This window comes from Stegastes partitus, unplaced genomic scaffold, assembly GCF_000690725.1.
Source record: "Stegastes partitus isolate 25-593 unplaced genomic scaffold, Stegastes_partitus-1.0.2 Scaffold209, whole genome shotgun sequence".
Classification (NCBI taxonomy): Eukaryota; Metazoa; Chordata; class Actinopteri; family Pomacentridae; genus Stegastes; species Stegastes partitus.
The window spans coordinates 175095-193746 of record NW_007577940.1 but is presented as its reverse complement, the minus strand read 5'-3'; the positions used below and the strand labels follow the sequence as shown (position 1 = coordinate 193746).

The 18652-nt window shown below is 39.7% G+C and overlaps 2 protein-coding genes across 2 annotated transcripts in view; both read right to left on the bottom strand.

The window, feature by feature from the left end:
• Positions 1 to 13179, bottom strand: part of grk3 (G protein-coupled receptor kinase 3) — an 80670-nt gene extending 67491 nt beyond the window's left edge. Inside the window, exon 1 of the mRNA XM_008280769.1 lies at positions 11068 to 13179. Coding sequence (XP_008278991.1) covers positions 11068 to 11180 — 113 coding nt within the window. The 5' untranslated portion in view covers positions 11181 to 13179. The remainder of the gene's footprint in view (positions 1 to 11067) is intronic.
• A 4932-nt stretch (positions 13180 to 18111) lies between these two features.
• cryba4 (crystallin, beta A4) overlaps positions 18112 to 18652 on the bottom strand; it is a 1627-nt gene continuing 1086 nt past the window's right edge. The window contains exons 4-5 of the mRNA XM_008280768.1: positions 18406 to 18548; positions 18112 to 18259 (exon numbers count right to left, since the gene is read on the bottom strand). Coding sequence (XP_008278990.1) covers positions 18112 to 18259; positions 18406 to 18548 — 291 coding nt within the window. The remainder of the gene's footprint in view (positions 18260 to 18405; positions 18549 to 18652) is intronic.

The following is an 18652-nucleotide window of genomic DNA, read 5'->3' as shown; positions in this document are numbered from 1 at the left end:
GTATTTCGTGACCTGTGATCACTTTTTTTCTAATTCAAGTCTATGGGAGCCAGGGCTTTTTGGAGCCAGCAACTAGTGGACGTAGTGACATTGCAGGTTTTTGACACTTCCGGGTTGGCTTTGTTTTTCAGGGCCGGTTGCTATGTCCATCTTTTATATAGTCTATGATGCCAACACGACAAACTTGTTCAACACTTTATATACAGAATGGTTTGGTTGCACTGACCAGAAACTTGCAAATTAGTCTCAAAAATACATGCAAGATCATGATAAAATCGAAATTGTGATTTTACAATTAAAAAATTGTGATATTTTTGCCTTATTGCCCACCCCTATGTGGAAGAGTTACATTTGTCTGTGCTGTCTGTCAGTATCTCTCAAGAAAGATGAGTTGATGTCTAACAATACAAACATTGCCCTAGCAGCAGGAGAGAACACTTATTTAAGTTTATTTAAGCCTCTAGACAGGTAATTGCTGTCTTTAACAGGAAAACTAGTTTTTCTAAAAACCTGTTTTTCTGGCTGCTGCTGGTGTCTGACTGCATCAAGTGGATTCAGGGCGTGTGAACAGACATCTACAAGAAAAACTGAGCAGCTTTCAGACAAGCTGTCCTTTCCTATTAATTTGCAGTGGGACTAAAATGATTTAGGGTTAGTTTTAGTTTCAGTTTATCATTGTTAAAACTACACACTCTGGGGTTTTCTTGGAAGAAAAACAGAGCTATCTGGCTAAAAAGCAGCAGTAGTAACAATGTCACTCTCAGGATTTAGCACCTTGTGTGATTATAACACGATGGCACCATTTATTCTTCAGCTGAACTGGCAGATTATAATTACAAAATAATCACTGGCTGTCCTAATTCACTGCCTCAATGCAAACTTCAAAATGAATCGCTTATCTGCAAATACCTCCATGTGTGCAGCAGCTGCCTGCGATGTCTGGCCTGCAAAAGGTTACCACTGTTGCAATTATGTTTCTGCTCCTGAGGTGAAGAGGCAAAAATAATTAAAAGGGAACTCAAAAGCCGACTCCACCACGCTGATTTAGTGTCCTGTTTCTAACAAAGCTTGTGCTGCAGATAAAGTCTTCATAACCCCAATACCAACACCGCAGTCTGCTCGCTATCCACTGCAGCAGCAAAATTGGAAAAATCGACAGGAGCAGGTCACTAAAATATTGACCAATCAGTTGAAACACAAGACTGGAGGTGACTATGAGGCGACAAGAAGTTTTGATGACTCAAGTGTGGCAGTAGCAGGCTTCCTGACAGCTGTACATATGTCTCATGTGCAGAACAATGACTACAGTGTTTGAGGAAGTATTGACTTGGAGGTGGTCAAACAGGCCACTTAATCCCTGACTTTATCCAAGAGGAACATACTGGCAAAACTGAACGGTACACCAAAGATTAAAATAATATGGGAAGTGATCATCAACTCACCGCTGTTGATATATCACATTTAGCCCTATTCAGGACTTTCATGTTGCCATACGTAGAAGGTCTTTCGGGGTCCAATGGAAAGAACATGCGCAAAATATTTGTTGGTATTCATTATAGACTTTTATACTATGTTAAATAAATTTTCTTACAACTTCCAAATGCATGGCAAATGTCCCTTTTTTTAAATTTAAAAAAAAATCTTCAAAAATAAAGAAAACAATACCTGTCACCTAAACCAAATGGTCTGAGAACCAAAAGACCCCAAAAGTCTTGAAAAGGGTTAAACAACCGATGTTAAGCCACAATTCTTTCCAACAGACAAAAAGGTTAATTATACAAATTTACCCAACAAGTTTAAATATTAAGATTAATATTACATTGAACACAAATTTACCTAATTACAAAAATTACGGTTCGTATCCTCAAAAATTCTACATGAAAAACCAAACGATGCAAAAAGTTGCCTCTGTTCCAGGTGAGCAGCTGTTTCCAGCAGCTGGAATCAGGCCACAGGATTATTCTGATATCAAAGCACTGAAGAGATTTACTGTGGAGGACTACAGCTTGTTTGCTGTGTTTAAAACTGCAGATTTTATCATCTGAACAGCAATTATTTGGGGGATTTTTAATTTATAATATAATAACCTAGCATTTGTTTTATTTACAAACGAGCTGATTTTATATCTAACATTAAATTTAGGCGATTCATACTTATTAATTTCAATCATTAACTCACTGTACATCGTTAACATGACTATCAGTTCACAAAATTGTTTCTAACTTGCATCTCTTGTTTGATTTGTGTTCATTATTTACTTGCATTAGCTGTCAGACAGTATATGAGTGGTAACTAGTTCAGGCTGGAAAATGACAGCTAACATTACAATGTTGAAGAACCAAAAGAATCACCAAAATGGAGTTTTTGAAAAGCAAATTTTTAAATATTAAGGCAGCACAGAGCAGCCTTTCGCTCTCTTTCAACATATTTTGATCAGAGTTCACATGCACCAGCTTGAAATGCATGTTTATATGATAAAAGTCAATTTCATTTTGTAGTTTAGCTAAACTCAGTTATCGAAGACAGCTGGAAAGATCTAAAAATTCTTGCAGCATTGGGGTCAACACTGCAGCGATTCTCTGACTGTTAACTCGTCTCTTCTATGGATTTCTCTGTAACAGCGGGGCGTCTGATCGCCCTCCCCCTCTGCCTCCAGTGTTGCCGTCAAAATCTCACCTCTCTGCCAGAGGACTTAGCTTTGGCCCGCCGAGAATGTGGCAGCACCACGCTATCTCCAAAGTGCCACATCTAACTGCCCCCCCACATGCATGCAGCGAAAAGCTCCACACATAGACGACTGCTACCGCTACAGCCATGCATGCATGGAAGTTTACACAAAGTCTTTTATCAAGTTCTGCTACGTTCAGGACGTAGTTTCGCAGATACTGTCCTTCCTCCTCCTCTCTCGTGCTTCCTTTTCTTTGCAATCCATTCTAAATTAAAGTAATTCCTCTGAAGCACAACAACATCATGTGGGATTTGGCTGCTCAGACAAAAAAAACATAACGCAATGGTTTCATCCAGTTCTATTGGGCACATTATTGTAATAATAATGACCTAAGTGACATGTTTTAAGCATATTTTCATATTACTGCAAGTGTGATTTACTCAACAGCAGTGTAATAGTGCTTTTACAAGTCCATTAGCTGATGCTTTTATCTCTGCAGCTTCTGTGTCGGAGGGTGTAATAAATAATAAAGCTCATATCTATCATAGAATAAAACCATTTGATAAACCGCACTCACAAAAGCAGTACACTGTGCCTGTGTTCTTTCAAATAGAAACACCTCTGCTAGATTTAGGTGTCAATTCCAACACCACATCCCTGATGACTTCCACCTCTGTGGTTGATAATCAGTCAAATGACCTGCTGCAGACTTGAAATTAAACAACAATTCCTTGGATTAACATCCAGCATCAATGTTTTGCAACTTGCACGACAACAAGATTTACCATCTAATGACTGGTTAGCATGACACAGCTTTACTGTTACACAAGTGAATCCTGATTTAACACCAAGACTAAACTTAGCACTCACAGCTTTACACTGTATGAAAAGAGTACTCACACACAGGACCAGGCCTCCATACACATCAGCTAAGTGTCTACCCTGACCTGGGTTTTGCAATTTAATATTGCTATTAAAAAAATTCTACAGCTGAATTTAATACAGATTTATAGATTTAATAAAAGCAGTTACTGGTAATCCAATCAAGTGCGGGCCTTCAATTTGTATGTTTGGGCGCAGCACCAAGGCTCTCCAGTCATTAAAAAATCACCATGTTGACTGAACTGTTAGTTCAAGTGGTTTCTAATTTAAAAGAAGGCAGGTGACCTGCAATATTTTATTTTCCTATTGCCAATACATTCCACGAGAAGGCCAAAACCAACTCTATCCTGAGTCTGATATGCGTTGTTCCTCTGTGCCACGGAGCTCTACTGTTGTCCAAAAACTATCAGAAACACATCAGTGAGTCACACTGTTGAACTGGGTGACATTTTCCTTCATAATCATGAACTACGGCTGACCGATATGCCAAAAACAAAACATTTTTGCTTTCCTTTTCCATTTAAACAAATATAAAATTGATGATGTGATTTTTGCTGCAGTCTGAATCAAACAAGGTTGTTCCTTCACGTCTGGGGATTATGATTATGATGATTTGTAGGCCGAAGCGTCTCTGCAGCACCACAATGCATAATTTCTAATGACAATAATGTATGAAGTGGTACGTTTTTACCTTTATCCAAAAATTGCAACTCACTCAACATTGTACTTGACCGCTTGCAATTTCAAAAATATTTGGATTAGCTGAGCAATACTCAGTCTTTACACCATATTGCTAATCCTGAGGAGAGCATCACATATGGATTAATCCACCACTGAAATGTGTTGCTTCTATATTATCGGAAAGGTGTTTTGCTGTCTTTGGTAGAAACCCTGGACTTAGGATTGTGATTGGAGTACTGAATTCAAATGACAAATACAAGTTATCATTGATCAAGTCACCCTATGAGAAAGCTCACTTATACATTCACCCAAAATAAACTAAGTACCTGCCCCTCTTCTTCTAACCACTGTGAGTAAACTGGGAAAGCACCCCACTCACATCTGACCACATACACAGATATGCACATATTCTTAAGTATAAACCAATGACTATTCTAACTGACAGCATTTGCTGGTTAAAGCTCTTTTATTGATGCAAGCTTTAATCATCTTGCATTGCGTGCCTTGCAACTTTAGTTGTATTTAATACAGAAAAGTGTGTCCTACACATCTGTCTATATAACCGTGTTTAATCTTCAAAGTTTTGTTTGGCGGTTCGCTGAATATCGACCAGGCAGGGACGAGCACTGCCACTCTGAGTGACACACTTAATGCCATGCTTCAGTTAAATCATTCACTTCTGTTGCCTTGAAAATTGCTCGTGTCAAGTTTTTAAAGCTTACATGAAGGAAAGGTGCATTTAATTTAGAAGCTATTCATTATTGATCAGTTGGAATTCAATAACACAGCTGACAATCAATGAAGGAAACTGCTTTAGATACGCAATCCTGCAACAGAGCACAGCTAGAAAATACTACAAGCTGCTAAAAGCTTGAGGTCATGTACACCTTCAAAGCAGAGAGCTTTTAGCTGGAGTCACTTTGCTGAAAGTCTTACCAGAGCATCTTTGCTGGTTTCCCAAACACACCCAAAAGAGCAGAAACATTCATATCTAATCGCCTTTACCTTTTGGTTTCTCTGAGAAGAGCTACAGGTCGATGTCCACAGAAACACCTGACAAGTTCTGTCTTACAGAAACTTTCTGTTGCACTTAAACATAATGTGTTTTTAACATGTCAGACTCTGCAGACTGCCGCATGTTCTGCAGTTTATTTTTCTTTAGTTAAATCTATTTCTAAATGTTCTACCCCGCACGAAACAATGCCATGCAGTGACCACCAAGTCTGAATGAACATAGCAGTATGAACTTATGCAGTAAATATTGCTTAATGAGATGTAAACTGACATAAAGTCACTGCAGTAAAACCATTCAAACTAAAATGGTATCAATTTCAAAGCAGTGGCTGTAAAAGCAACTTAAAGGAACCAAAATGTTACATTTTACATTTATTGTAAATTGTGAGTTACACCTTAGTGTATGTGGGAGGTTGATTGCAAGAGATAGGACAAGAGGCTTTTACTGTTTGTACTGTTATTTGCTGACAGACAATGTCATTGTGATACAGAAGGGAAAAGAGAAAAGTAGAAATGTGAACATAGCACGAGGGCTGCAACTCATGATTATTTTAGTTGTCAACTAATCTGTCCATTATTTTTCGATTAGTCACGATTATTTCTGTCACAATGTTACAAATGAATGATGTTATTTATTCATGCTATGTGTTTATTATTTGCTACCAAACAGTATATAGGCCTAGTCTGATGCTTCAACCCACGGAGCTAAAACCTGGGCTAGGCAGGATAAGTCAGGGGAAAAGTCAGATTCTTTGGGATTAACTGGAATCATTTTAAGCTGACCAACTGAGATGCGCTACATTTTAACGATGCTAGTGTGTGCTGCTGTCGTCGTTATAAATGATTACGTTGGCCAAAGCGGCAGGCTTTTGTTTTGTTTGTCTTTGTGGTCTTAAAAAATGATTACAGTTAATGTTAGCACTGTCAGGGAAGCTGTACACTTTTATAATTCGGTGTTCTATTGCACTTCACACGTTAATTTTCATGAAATGGCCTCGAAATGATTAATGTCATCCTGAAGTACGTAGCTAGTTTCTCGCAAGGTAAACAAAAATACATAAGGTAATGCTAATTTACCCATCCGGAACGCTGGGAGTCATGACTCTGGGGTGCTTTCGTTTCAGACGCTCATGCGTGACTGTCGTACTGCCGTGGTATGCCCACTCTGTGTGGCAGACTGTACATTTCACCTGTTTTGACACTTTATTTAACTTGAAATATTCCCAAACTTTGGAAAGGCTTGCACCACTACCAGTCTTGAGTTTTTCTTTGTTGGTTGAGAACACAGACACTGCAAATAGTGACAGTACTGCCCCCAGCATTTCTGGGGACGGTGTTAAGATGCCTGGTGCAGTGTTTTATTATCAAGGCCTTTACAGGACGTTAACAACACGACACGTCGATAAATTTTTATTGTCAACGCTGTCGACTAATCGTTGTAGCCTTACATAGGACAATCTGCTAGGGAAAACTGTACATGCAGTGTGGTAGGAATTACAGTGCAGTCTTCCTATGTACTTGCCAGTTGATGGTTTATAAGATGCACCTTTGAGCTACTTCAGAAAACTGGTTGATCATTGGTTGATTTATGTGATGCTACACACATACCCCTTCATTAGAGAAAGTCAAGATACACCTAGGAGCAACTGACCAATTTGGACAGATTGTAGAAAAAAAGTCGAATGGAAATGTATAGAAATATGCTCGACATATGATGACTACTTGTTCAACCATTTTGCATGAAAAGACTTGCGATGAACGAATGCCTAAATATTGTGGAGGTGAGACTATTCAACAGAGACCCATTATACTACATTTTGATCAGCATAACATAAGCAGCTGATAATGTAGGAAATAGAGAATTGTACATAATCATTTGCATGGATGTACCAAAGCATTTAGAACTTGTTCAAAGAAATGATAAATTGCTTTTTTGATGTGCACAAGTGATGTAATGATTTGAAGACAGAACAAGTAGTTTTGAGAATTTCCATTCTAAACTGAGAAATATACCAAAGCGACTGAGAAAAACTAACATCAAATATGACAGGAGGCTGTAGGGCTAAAAAATTAATTGAACATTAGTCACAATTTTGGCTTCCCAAAATGCAACAAATACAAACAACTACAATACTTGTTTAAAATTCTCTGCTTGGAGAAAACATACCCCGTAGATAAAAAATCACTTTGTTTCAACTTGGCTCAATCTCACATTTGAACTCCTTATTACACTCTTTTTAAACAAATTTGTGGTCGCAAAGCTGTCTGACCTGCTGCATTGTAGTAACTGAGTGGAGACTAGAGGCTTCTCTGTGAACAGCCGGGCACAATTTTACTCATATTAAGCCTCTAGGAAATGCTCTGAGTTCAGATTAAGATTTTTCTTTATTTTGACGCAGATTCGTACACGAGCAGAAATGTAGCACAATATGGCTGTATAAGCAGCACTCTGTTTATTTAAACATGAACATGCTATAAACATATTTTGTCTGTAAAAATCTATGAAAAATCAAGATCTCATTATTGATGAAATATTCAAGATAATTGTTTTTGCTATAATCATTGCAGGCTTAAGAGATGCCTATAAATACAGCAGTTACAGCTCGATTCCAGTTTGTCATAGTTTAACTGCAGTAACAAGGTCGAAAATTGTCACGCAGAAACTTTAAAAAATACGTACTTTTGTAGCGTAATACTCATTTGCATAAATACACAAAGATGTTACTAAAAGCACACTTTCAGTTTGCTATGATTTCCAAGTAACACATGTAAACAGCTAATGGCATTCTGTTCCAGCAGTAGACACTTAGATAGAAGGTTTAATAGTTTCACTTAAATGCATCAGATTCAAATCTCCATGAAAGCTCATTTAAAAAAAATAATAATAATTTTTTAAACTGTTTCAAGTGGTTAAATTCAGATTAAGCTTTTATTTTACTGCTCTTCGTTAAAAATAGGTCATTAAAATGATCAATATCTCTCAATAGAGTGAAATTAAACATTTTCTCCTTATCAACTTTTCAGTTCTGTCAACCAGTCCATCTCTAGACATACAAAAATGTTAACTTAATACATTTGCATGCACTGGTTGCAAGCTGCAAACTTTTTAGAGCAAACAGGCTAAAAGGTCAACCAGCGACCATGCTCCTCCTTCTTTAGGGCAAATTTGTTAGAATCAGCAAACAATCCAAACAAGGTCATGCTCTGAAACTGAAGTCTGGCTGAAAAATATCAGATTATTTGTTCAGTTGATCCAGTTGGTCTCTAGCTACGCCGACCAAGTTACTGTGTACGTCATTCCTCTACTCTGAAAGCAGAGTGGTGGTCATATTTACTATAAAGCCCGGGGAATGCATTAGCTGCCACACCGCAACTGTGTTATTCTGCAACTTTAACAAAATTTTGTCCTGACCGACATTAAATGTGACAGCATGTTCACTGAATGGATTTGGCGGTCTCAAGCAAGCTTCAGGTTTCTGCAGGTTCATTTTAGTACCATACTGACACGAACTGAAACCAACAGCAGCCTGAAGGAAGGAAACACACTTTTAACTGCTTGCAAACCCTCGCTAATGGTTAGCAGTGATGCCAAGTTAATGAGATTTGAATAAAACAGGCTGAACAATGTGAAAATCCTGCTCTGGTTGGTAACTTCTGTTATGTAAAATATGACATATATTGAGCACTTTGATGTTAACTAGTTACTGTTGACAGTTGCCAGTTAAGAAAGACAATCAGCCGCTGTTGTCAAGCACCGCCAGAGGTGAGAATTCATTACAAACCCTGAGAGCCTTTGTCTGTGCAGTAAAGCTGCGAGAGGGTAGGGCATTTCTGCTTTTCATGACAGATATATTCATTTATAACCTACCACCCTACAACATATGAATAACAATATATCTAGGCATGCAAGTTTAATTAGATATTATAGAACATCCTTTAATCACATCATTTCAGTTGAAATAATCAGCAGCTCCACATTCATTACTGTGTGTAATGAACTGTCTGGATCACTGATTTCTGCTGATCTGCCAAGACAAGTCAGTGAGTAACTAAAATAACTGGACTTCCTCCTCCAAAAATCACCCCTGGTTTAAATATTATTTTTGTTTAACCCTTATTGACACTCTGCAGTCAACCAAGCAGAGCCGCTACACATGTGTCGGTAAAAGTTGCAATTAAGAAATGGTGAAAACACAACCGGAGAGTGGTGCATGCTACCGGCTAAGATCTCCTTTGCAAACACAGTGCTTTAACATTTGACTAAACTCAAAGGGCGATGTCAAATTTACAAACCCTGCATGAAAGGCAACTATCTCAATAACCAAATTTAAACCACATCCTCTTCAATCAAGTTGCGCGCTACATGCCATAAACCAGGTCTGAAGAGACATTTTCAAGCCTCTGATAAGCTGCGCAGCAGGGACAAAAGGATGTGCAATAATGTGTTGATGGTAAGATGGTAAGAGGTGGGGGGGGGTTATTTAAATCAGATTGTGGCTGTAGTCTTGTTTGATGGCCTCCTCGTGCTGGGTGCTTGCAAACAGCATGGATGGGGGGGGGATCAAGAGCTGCATATAGTGACAGTGTAACCGCATCAGAGGGGCTTACAGCAACACAACAGTCAAGCTTTAGTAAATGTCTTGCACAGGCTACAAAAGACATATTTATGCACGGATTGTCAATTGAGCAAGCCTGCGAGCAAATGAAAGATGCTTGATAAAAGACATATCAAGGAAAGGACATCATCAACGAGGGCTGTGACTACGGATTATTTTCTCTTTGTTGTTTGCTCTATAAAATGTCAGAAAATGGTGAGAACTGTCACTGAATGCCCAAGATGGCACAGATATTGAGTTTACTCTCAGAGAGGTGGAAAGTCACCACATCATATTGGCATTTAATAAGCTGCAATGAGAAAGACTTTTTTCTGTGAAAAAATGGCTCAAAGCAAGGACTCAGTTATTGAACTAGGTGATGACTAATTTAATGGCTTACAACTAATTGATTATTCATTGAGGCGAAAACATTTAGGAACAGATTGTCAGTTAAGTAAGCCTGTGAGCAAATTACAAAAGATCTGACAGAAAACAAATCAAGGAAAGAATATAAATAACGAACTAGGGCTGTGTCTAGTAATTATTTTCATTGTAGATCAATGTGTTGATCATTTTCTTTAATAATTGATTATTTGCTTGGTCATTGAAATGTCAGAAAATGGTGAACAAAGGTCAGTCAAAGCCCAAGATGACCAATGTCTTGTTTTGGCCACAACCAAAACATATTCAGTTTACTGTCATAAAGGACGAAAGAAACCATAAATTATTCACATTTAAGGAGAGAGCTGCAATCAGAGAGTTTAGAGTTTCTTCCTCGGAAACAATTACTCAATAATCAAAATAGTTGTTGATTCATTTAACAGCTGACAACTGATCTATAGATTGATGCAGCTCTACCATCAACACTTAAAGAAGTGGCAAAGATTCTGCATCACAACCTGCCTTGTAGTAAGATGTTCTGAAAGGCCCACACTGGGATAACTTCTTGGTAAGTTGCAGGTATAAATTAAAGTGCAATTAAAGTGGCTGCATGGTTGTTTTGGTAGTTTAAGGAAGCCAGAGGTGCTGCATTTCTGCAGAAATCCCAATTGACACAGTCACTTCAGTTAAAGCATCTACAGCAAGTGTCAGGTCGGAGAGGAAGCACGCCTCCATCTCCCTGTATGGTTGCACACCATGCACTAAACATCCATCCATTTGACAAGCTAACAAACACAGGCTCCGGGCCGCAGCGCTGCGTTAAAGCTCCCCTGTAAATGTGCTTACCTGGGCTCGGGAAGGATGATTTTCTTGCTCGCCCGGGCCGCTGGAGTAGACTTGCTCTTCTCCATCGCCATCAAATAGCTGACATCGGCGAGCACGGCTTCGAGGTCCGCCATCTTTCGACCCTGGCACGACCAAATCGATAGAATAACCGGGCTGGGGTTGGCTTTTGTTTCAGAGAATTAGAAAACAATGTGTTCCTCCAGCAGATAGCACCAACATCAAGGGCCGGGGTGCGTTTGGCGCACGGCGGGGCTGACCATCCACTGGAAAGAGGCGTCGTTGTCTGCGGCTGTACAGTCTGTGCACTTCAAACTACCATCATTGTGACACAAAAAAGGAAATTCACGAGGGAAGACATCTGGGTGACAGGTTACTCTAGAAACAGATCACCGTGCTTGTAATCCCATTTAGTGCAAAAACGCAGGTTTTTAAGCGCGGGTTGGCGAGCAGGAAAGGTGGGAAATAATGCGAGGAAAAGAGGCCTCGCTTTGTAGCACTGTGATACGTCTCATACAGGACCTGAAGGCAGCTGTCAAATCCTACAGGTCTCCGGGGACTTCCCTGGTCCTCTTAGTGGAAATGTGTCCAAACGACTGGTGTGTCTCCAGAGCTGCATGTGTTTCAAGGGGTTTTCCTTTAAAATGTAAACAACTGTGCAGCAGAAGAAAAAAAAATGTTCTAATTTTAGTGAAAGCCAGTGGCAGTCAGTCAGAAAAAAAAACAGTGACTGGCTTCTTCTTCGCAGAAAATCAGCTTTACATTACAGGAATAAAACAGGGACACGTGTAACTGCCTCTCCAACAGCGATCAGAGAAAAAGGGGGAGACCGAGGAGGGAGGACGCTGGTGGGGTGGACAGGTTGAGATGTACACCATCGGGGTGCCGTGGCTCGCTGTCCTCGATGGCTGGTGCACCAGAGAAATGCAAATCTCCCTGACAGCCGCGTTTTGGCACAAATAAAACCACAAGATGAGCCAGGACTCCGTAAAATCCACACACCTCTGCTGTTTATGCTGCTGGCTGCCTTCCTTTCCTGTCATTAATCACACACACACACAGACACACACACACATACAAGTAAAAACAAAATACAGCAACCTTAATAGGTTTAACACCTAATCCAGTCCAGGAGATAGGCTGTATTTAACTAATCAGCAGCCAAATCGTCCGAGAGAGGGCTAACTAGTTTTAGCCTGCTGGGCGATATCGATATTTGTCGGCTAGTTAGCCACCGCGCTAGCTAGCGAGAGCAAACCTGCTAGCTCGAAGGCTAATAAGCGCCAGAGTGGGTAAACACGCTACAATAGTACAATTTCGATTGTTTTAAATCGGATTTTTCAGTAAAACGAGCCTGGTTGCAGTCACAAACACTAGCCGAGCACCAACACTGGCTCGAATTCAAGCTAACGGCTGCGACTCCTATTGGGGAAGTCTCGCAGCGTTTCCGAGAATCAGTCTTCAACCGTCCGCCGGACTCAAAAACAGAAATAAAAATAATCCATGGCTGCTTGCTCAGTTATCATTCAGAGGAGAGTGACTCCTCCTCTTCTCTCCTCTCCGCTCCTCTCCTCTCCTCTCCTGGAGACCCAGCTTTGAGCTACCGACTGTAGGCTGACGGTGACGCTTGATGGCGGAGGAGGGGGAGGGAGCGCTGGGATGAGGATCGCCTGGTAGTTCGCTCGTTAAATGGTAACTTTTCGTCCGTAAACTGCGGTTAACCGACAAGGCGGCGGCGAGGCCAGAGGGGCAATTGAAACCACGCTGGGTAGATGTTAAAAAACTAACACGACACCCTGCTGGAGGCGGAATTAAAAAAAAAAAAAAACCCAAGCAGGTCGTCGTGCTCCGCGCCAGCCCTAACTGTCTCCTGCCTACCAGGCTTTCCGCGCTGGGGGAGCCCACACTCGGCTACTTTCAGCCGAGTGTCCGTGCGCTGCCTCCGGGGCCGTGTGCTGCCAGTCCGCTGCTTTCGACTAAGCGTTTTCAGCTCCGATATAGCACATGTTACGCTGAAGTCCCCCCTTCGAAGTGTTTTTCTGTGTTTTTTGTTTTTTGCTAGCACGGTGGCTCTGCTTGCTTTGTGGTCCGACTTCCTCCCACTGCGGCGGGGAGAGGCTCGTAAAACCCGGAGCGGCTTCGGAGCTGCCCGGAGCCGGACCACATTATTAGGAACACTGTGGGCATTATTAGCTGTATTTTATTATTATTATAGCATGTTTTGGGGAGATATTAACATTTTTAAGCCATCTGCATGTCCAGCTAACCACACTGTGAACGCCACTCCCCTTTAGATTCGTATTATTTTGTGATTTACTGGGAGCAGCATCGACCAGTGAGCTTGCAGGAGATTTCCCAGAGGAGGGCACTTGAAACAGGCACAATTTAAGGTCTTGGATTTTTAGGAAGCCTCATTGCAGAAAATTCGGCATGCAAACTGGCTTCATGTATCCACCTCATGCTCCATCTATAAGTTGTTTTTTTTCTCCACATTGTATCCCAGCAGTCACGAAGCAGCACAATTAATATTACAACACACTACATTTTCTGTCGACTTGCCCCACTGGGATGCATGTGTGTGTTGTTTCGGTGGAAACGCAGCGCCGTTTCCTGGCCAGCAGTGGTACTGCTGCTGAGGGCCTCCAGGGCTGCAAAGTAGGCCTCCACACTCTCACTCCATGACAAACAGGCATGTTTTCTAGCCTGTGGTAGGGCAGAAAAAGCACCAGGAGGGCAGGGAGCATTCATGAAGTAATCGTTAGAGTTGATCAACAGAAAAGTAATATTCATTTTTGTTCCAAGCAAAAAGAAAACAAAGCAATCTTTGGTCAGTTTCTCCGTCATATACGGCAGCAAACCGAATAAAGTGCAGGGATTTTCCTGCAGAGATGCAAAGAGGTTTGAGCCAGCCTCAAAGCAAAAACACCTGTGCCAAATGATAAGACCTGAAAATGAAAACACTGATTCAAGGCTGACCCAGTTTGCTTGATTGGGGTTGTATTTACTCAAACATGAAAGATGTCTATGTTTGTCCAATAGTCAGAAATAACAGGAATAGATTTCATCGTTTTTGCTGCATGTAGCATTCTTACTGATCATTCTGAAACAGGAAAATCCTGCAGTGAAGTACAAAAGTGCAAGACCACAAGTGAATATTCCTGTATTTTACATTCTGTTGATGCACTGCAATGGGAAGGCCTACAGTGGGCCTTCACACATGAAAAACAAACATGTTTTATCGCTAGTAGCGGTGCAGGAAAAAACATGCAACACCAGAAGTGCAAGAAGTATTTATTTAGTAATCGTTAGGCTTCATCAAGAGAAAGATAATCTGCTAATCTTTGCTACTTTATTCATTTTAGTTTCTTTATTTTTTTAACCAAACATTCTCATTCTCGGATCATTTTCTTTGTCATATATGGCAGCACACTGAATACAGTGCAGAGATTTTCTGCAAAGCCCCTTTAAAGAGGTTTTAGCGAGTGAGAAACAATCAGAAGTGATAGGAAAATACAGAGATTTCAGTCAAATAAGGTAACACAGATTCATTGTTTTTACTGCATGTAGACCTGATCATGGTTACTGATCATTCTGAGCCAGGAAAAACTCTGCAGCTGAGTCCAAATGTCTACATTTTTCAGCTGCTCTTTGCTGGAGCGGTTGTGTTGCTCTGCCTTTCTCCTTAAAATACCCCAAAGCTGATCTATTGGATTCTAGTCAGGCAGCATACTTGCCCAGGTCATTGTTTTCACTTTTTTCTTTTTCAGAAACTCTTGTGTGAATTTGTGCTTTAGACCATTATCATGCTGGAATAATCCTCTTCTGCCAAGTTCCTGCTGACTGGGAGTCATCGGGTCAGCCAGTGTTTTGGTTTATCCACAGGTACTTATGGTGCCATGGATGAATGTCATCTCCCCAACACTGTTTGTAGTCATGCAGCCCAATATTATCACATTCCCACCTCTGTGTTTCACTGTCATGACTATGCACTCACTGTGGTAGTCCTTGTCAAGTTCACGCCAAATATGTTGCCCTTCATCTGAGCAAAACAGATTTATCTTAGTTTGATCTGACCAAACACTGTGCTCCCAGCATTAATCAGGCATCTCTTCATGACATTTAGTAAAGTTTCCTCTTGCAGTTTTGTACCAAACAGAAAGAAAGGGTGGTTTTTTTTATGTTGTCAATAGAGTTTAAAGTTATAAAGTGTCCTTCACACTGAGCTGTCACAGAAACTCTGATTCCCATCGATAACTCCTGTGCCAAGTCTGAAGCAGCTGGACGTCTGTTTTTCAGAGCTAGATTATAAAAGTAGCGTCTGTTTGTGATGACATTGTAGGAGGACGACCACTGCAGCCCTGATTAGAGGTACTATGGCTCCTTCTATACCTCCTGATTACTGCTGCAACTGTGTTTCCTTAAATCTTGAGTTGGTTACTGATGCATTTTCTAACCTTTGCCTCAGGTGGAATCACCGTTGTTCTATTGTTTCCATTTTAAGGGCTTTTTTTCAGTAAACACTCTAAACTGTTACTTTATGATGATGCGTGAGCAAATTGTGTTTATCTGTTAATACTGTTTAACTTAGAGGTAATGCAGTTGTTTTAAATCTGATACAATTGCGAATCCTTTGACATTTAGGTGTAATAGCACAGAGGTAAAGGCAGATGTAAAGTATCTGCTGCTGCAACTTAAGCCAAAACAAAACAAAAAAGCATCTGAAAACTCAGTACTAAAATTGTTCTGACACATCGCTGATTCAGAAATCAGTTTTTAAATTAAATTATTCACATGGTTTTAAAGAATTTAGTTCAAAGAGCCCAACACTAGCAAACAGAGTGCTGGTGTTCAGGGAGTGAGTAAAGTGTACTACTCAGTACAGTGCACGGTTTTTCCTCCATATTGGAATCTCTGGTTCCCCCACAGAGGTTTTACCAGCAGCAGAGGAAAATCACTGCCACCAAACTAATAAGAACTGAGAATAAAAATAACAACTCAGTTTAACCAGCTAACAGTTTAATCTAGGAAACTGTCACAGCTGAGGTGATTTAATCCAGACATAATCCACTTGATGTAATCTCAGAATTATCACCATCATCAACAACAACCTTTGAAATCCAATAATGAGGGATCTTCAAAATGATATGAACTGAGAATAAAAATACTAATTGAAGTAGTGCTATCAGCAAAATGAACTCATGTTCAAAAAGTATTTATGAAGTATGCATTTATGTGTGTGCATGTAAATTAATCACATATCATGTGTTAAGTATGAAAAATGTTCAATCTCTGACTTGATTGTAGCTCACAGGAAAAACTCTACTGTTATTTTTCATTGCAATGCATTTAACAGTTTCATCCATCCATCCATCCATCCATCCATCCATCCATTATCTATACACCGCTTAATCCTCATTAGGGTTGTGGGGGGGCTGGAGCCTATCCCAGCTGACTGAGGGCAAAGGCAGGGGACACCCTGGACAGGTCACCAGTCTATTTAACAGTTTCATGTCAACAAAATTATTCTTAAGAAATATATTTTTAGTTTACCGATGCCAAATAATCTTTGAACTTTGTTAAAATTACAAATTTGAGTCTGATGGTTCTTAATAATTGTTAGAGCTGCTGTTGCATTTTTCCCCCCTCAAAATCCTTCAAAAACAAATAAATATATAAATATTCTTCATCAGAGCAAACAGCTTACAATGAGAAAAATAACTCAATAAAATTAATGTTTGGGATTTCAAAGGGTTAAAGCAACAAATTTTCTGATTTGAGATGCTCAAACCTAATATTTTTTAATATTTTTACTTAACAATATACTTTAATGATTAAAAGATTGTCAAAATTGTCACTGATTAAGTACAACTCTTCATTTAATCAACTAATTGTTTGAACTGCAATTTCATCAAAAATGTGCAATTTGCAAATATGTGTTGCAATTTTCTTTCCATTTACTAATCAATCTGTAGCCGAGGCTGTTATACAACAAACTCTAAACTTGGGTCTTCATCACAGATTTTCTTAACTTTTTTTTAATGGGTTGCCTCTAATGAGACACATTCTAAACAGGAATTCAGGAAACCTATTCCCACCACTTACATGGTGGCAAAATTCTGATTTATTGACTTAGATAAATCTTTTAAAGTCTCAACATTAATTTGATGGGCTTGGTTAACACAATGTTGAAGGTAATTGCACCAGTTTATTACTGTGTGTATTATTAAATTTGTTGTTTTTGTTTTCAAGACTTATATGTTTATCAAAATACACAACTTTAGTCTAAAATTTAAAATAAATAGATAAATCAGGAAAAGTTTTGTTGCTGAATGAAATGCTTTTTTACAAGCTACTACATGAACAAAAACATGAACAAGAATAGTAACTCATTGCCGTCATCTTTGCACCATAGTACATAATGACCAGCTCTACATTGTACAACACACCCATCCTCCTAGCACGGCTTCGGTAACTTCTACGTCACTTTCCCTCTCCCGCTGGTAGAGGAAATATAATTGGAGCAACTTAATTTTAAAAATGTTTATCAAAATTTGTGTTCATAAATACGGAAATATGTGCATAACTCATAAAAAATGACTTTAAAATACAAGGAATTTATCGTTGGAACAACTTAATTTTATGCATAATCAACTTTAACACTGGTGTTATTAAATAGGATGTACTTTAAAATATCTTTGTATTGTGTATTGTAGAGGCTAAAAAGATACATTTTCAGCTGGTTTAGTTGGTTGAACATAATTTCATTAGAAATTGAAATGATTGATGCAAACTGTTGTGCTTCTTTTTTTATTTTATTTTGCTTTTTCTTTTTTTTTTTTTAATGAGCCCAAGCATGATTATTTAGAGTGACTGTAATTCAGAAAACCAAGCAGAATGTGTACCTCGATCTTTCTGTCTGTGTTTTAGATAAGCAGATACATTGGTGGAAGTCAGTAAGGTTTAAGAAAAACAGTTTATTCAGCACTGGGAGGCAGCAGGGGTTGAAGGTGAAGGGTCACATGGGAGAAGGGGGTTTGGTGTAGGCTGTTACTGCTGAATACGGCGGATGGACTGGATCTGAGGGGTCTGGCAGTGGGAGCCAAACTCCCTGAAGTGTTTGTACTCCCCACAGTGACGATCACACTCCATGATATACTGGTATCCACGATAACCAGGGTACTGGTAGCACACAAATCTGTTGAGAAACACCAGAGAGGAGAGAGAGAAGGAAGTACAGATGAAATGTTGCAATAGATTGCTGTTGTTGTTGAGCTGCTGACAAAAAAAAAAAAAAAGTAGGCGAATAGGAAACAGAAATGTGGAAGGAAAGCAGCTGCTCACGCTCCAGACTGGATCCTGAGAGAGCCGACTTCATTGTTGCACCAGCCCATGGCCTGGAGGGAGGGATAATCATCGCTAAGCTCACCCTTACGGCCCAGGAAGTTCTCACGCTCAAAGATAGTCATACGACACTCTCTGTGGTTCTGGAGGAGGGGGCAAAAATAAAAGAGCAAACAATCAGTTGTTTTTCTGGATAGACAAGACCGCATTGATTGTCTAGAATAGAATAGAATAGAATAGAATAGAA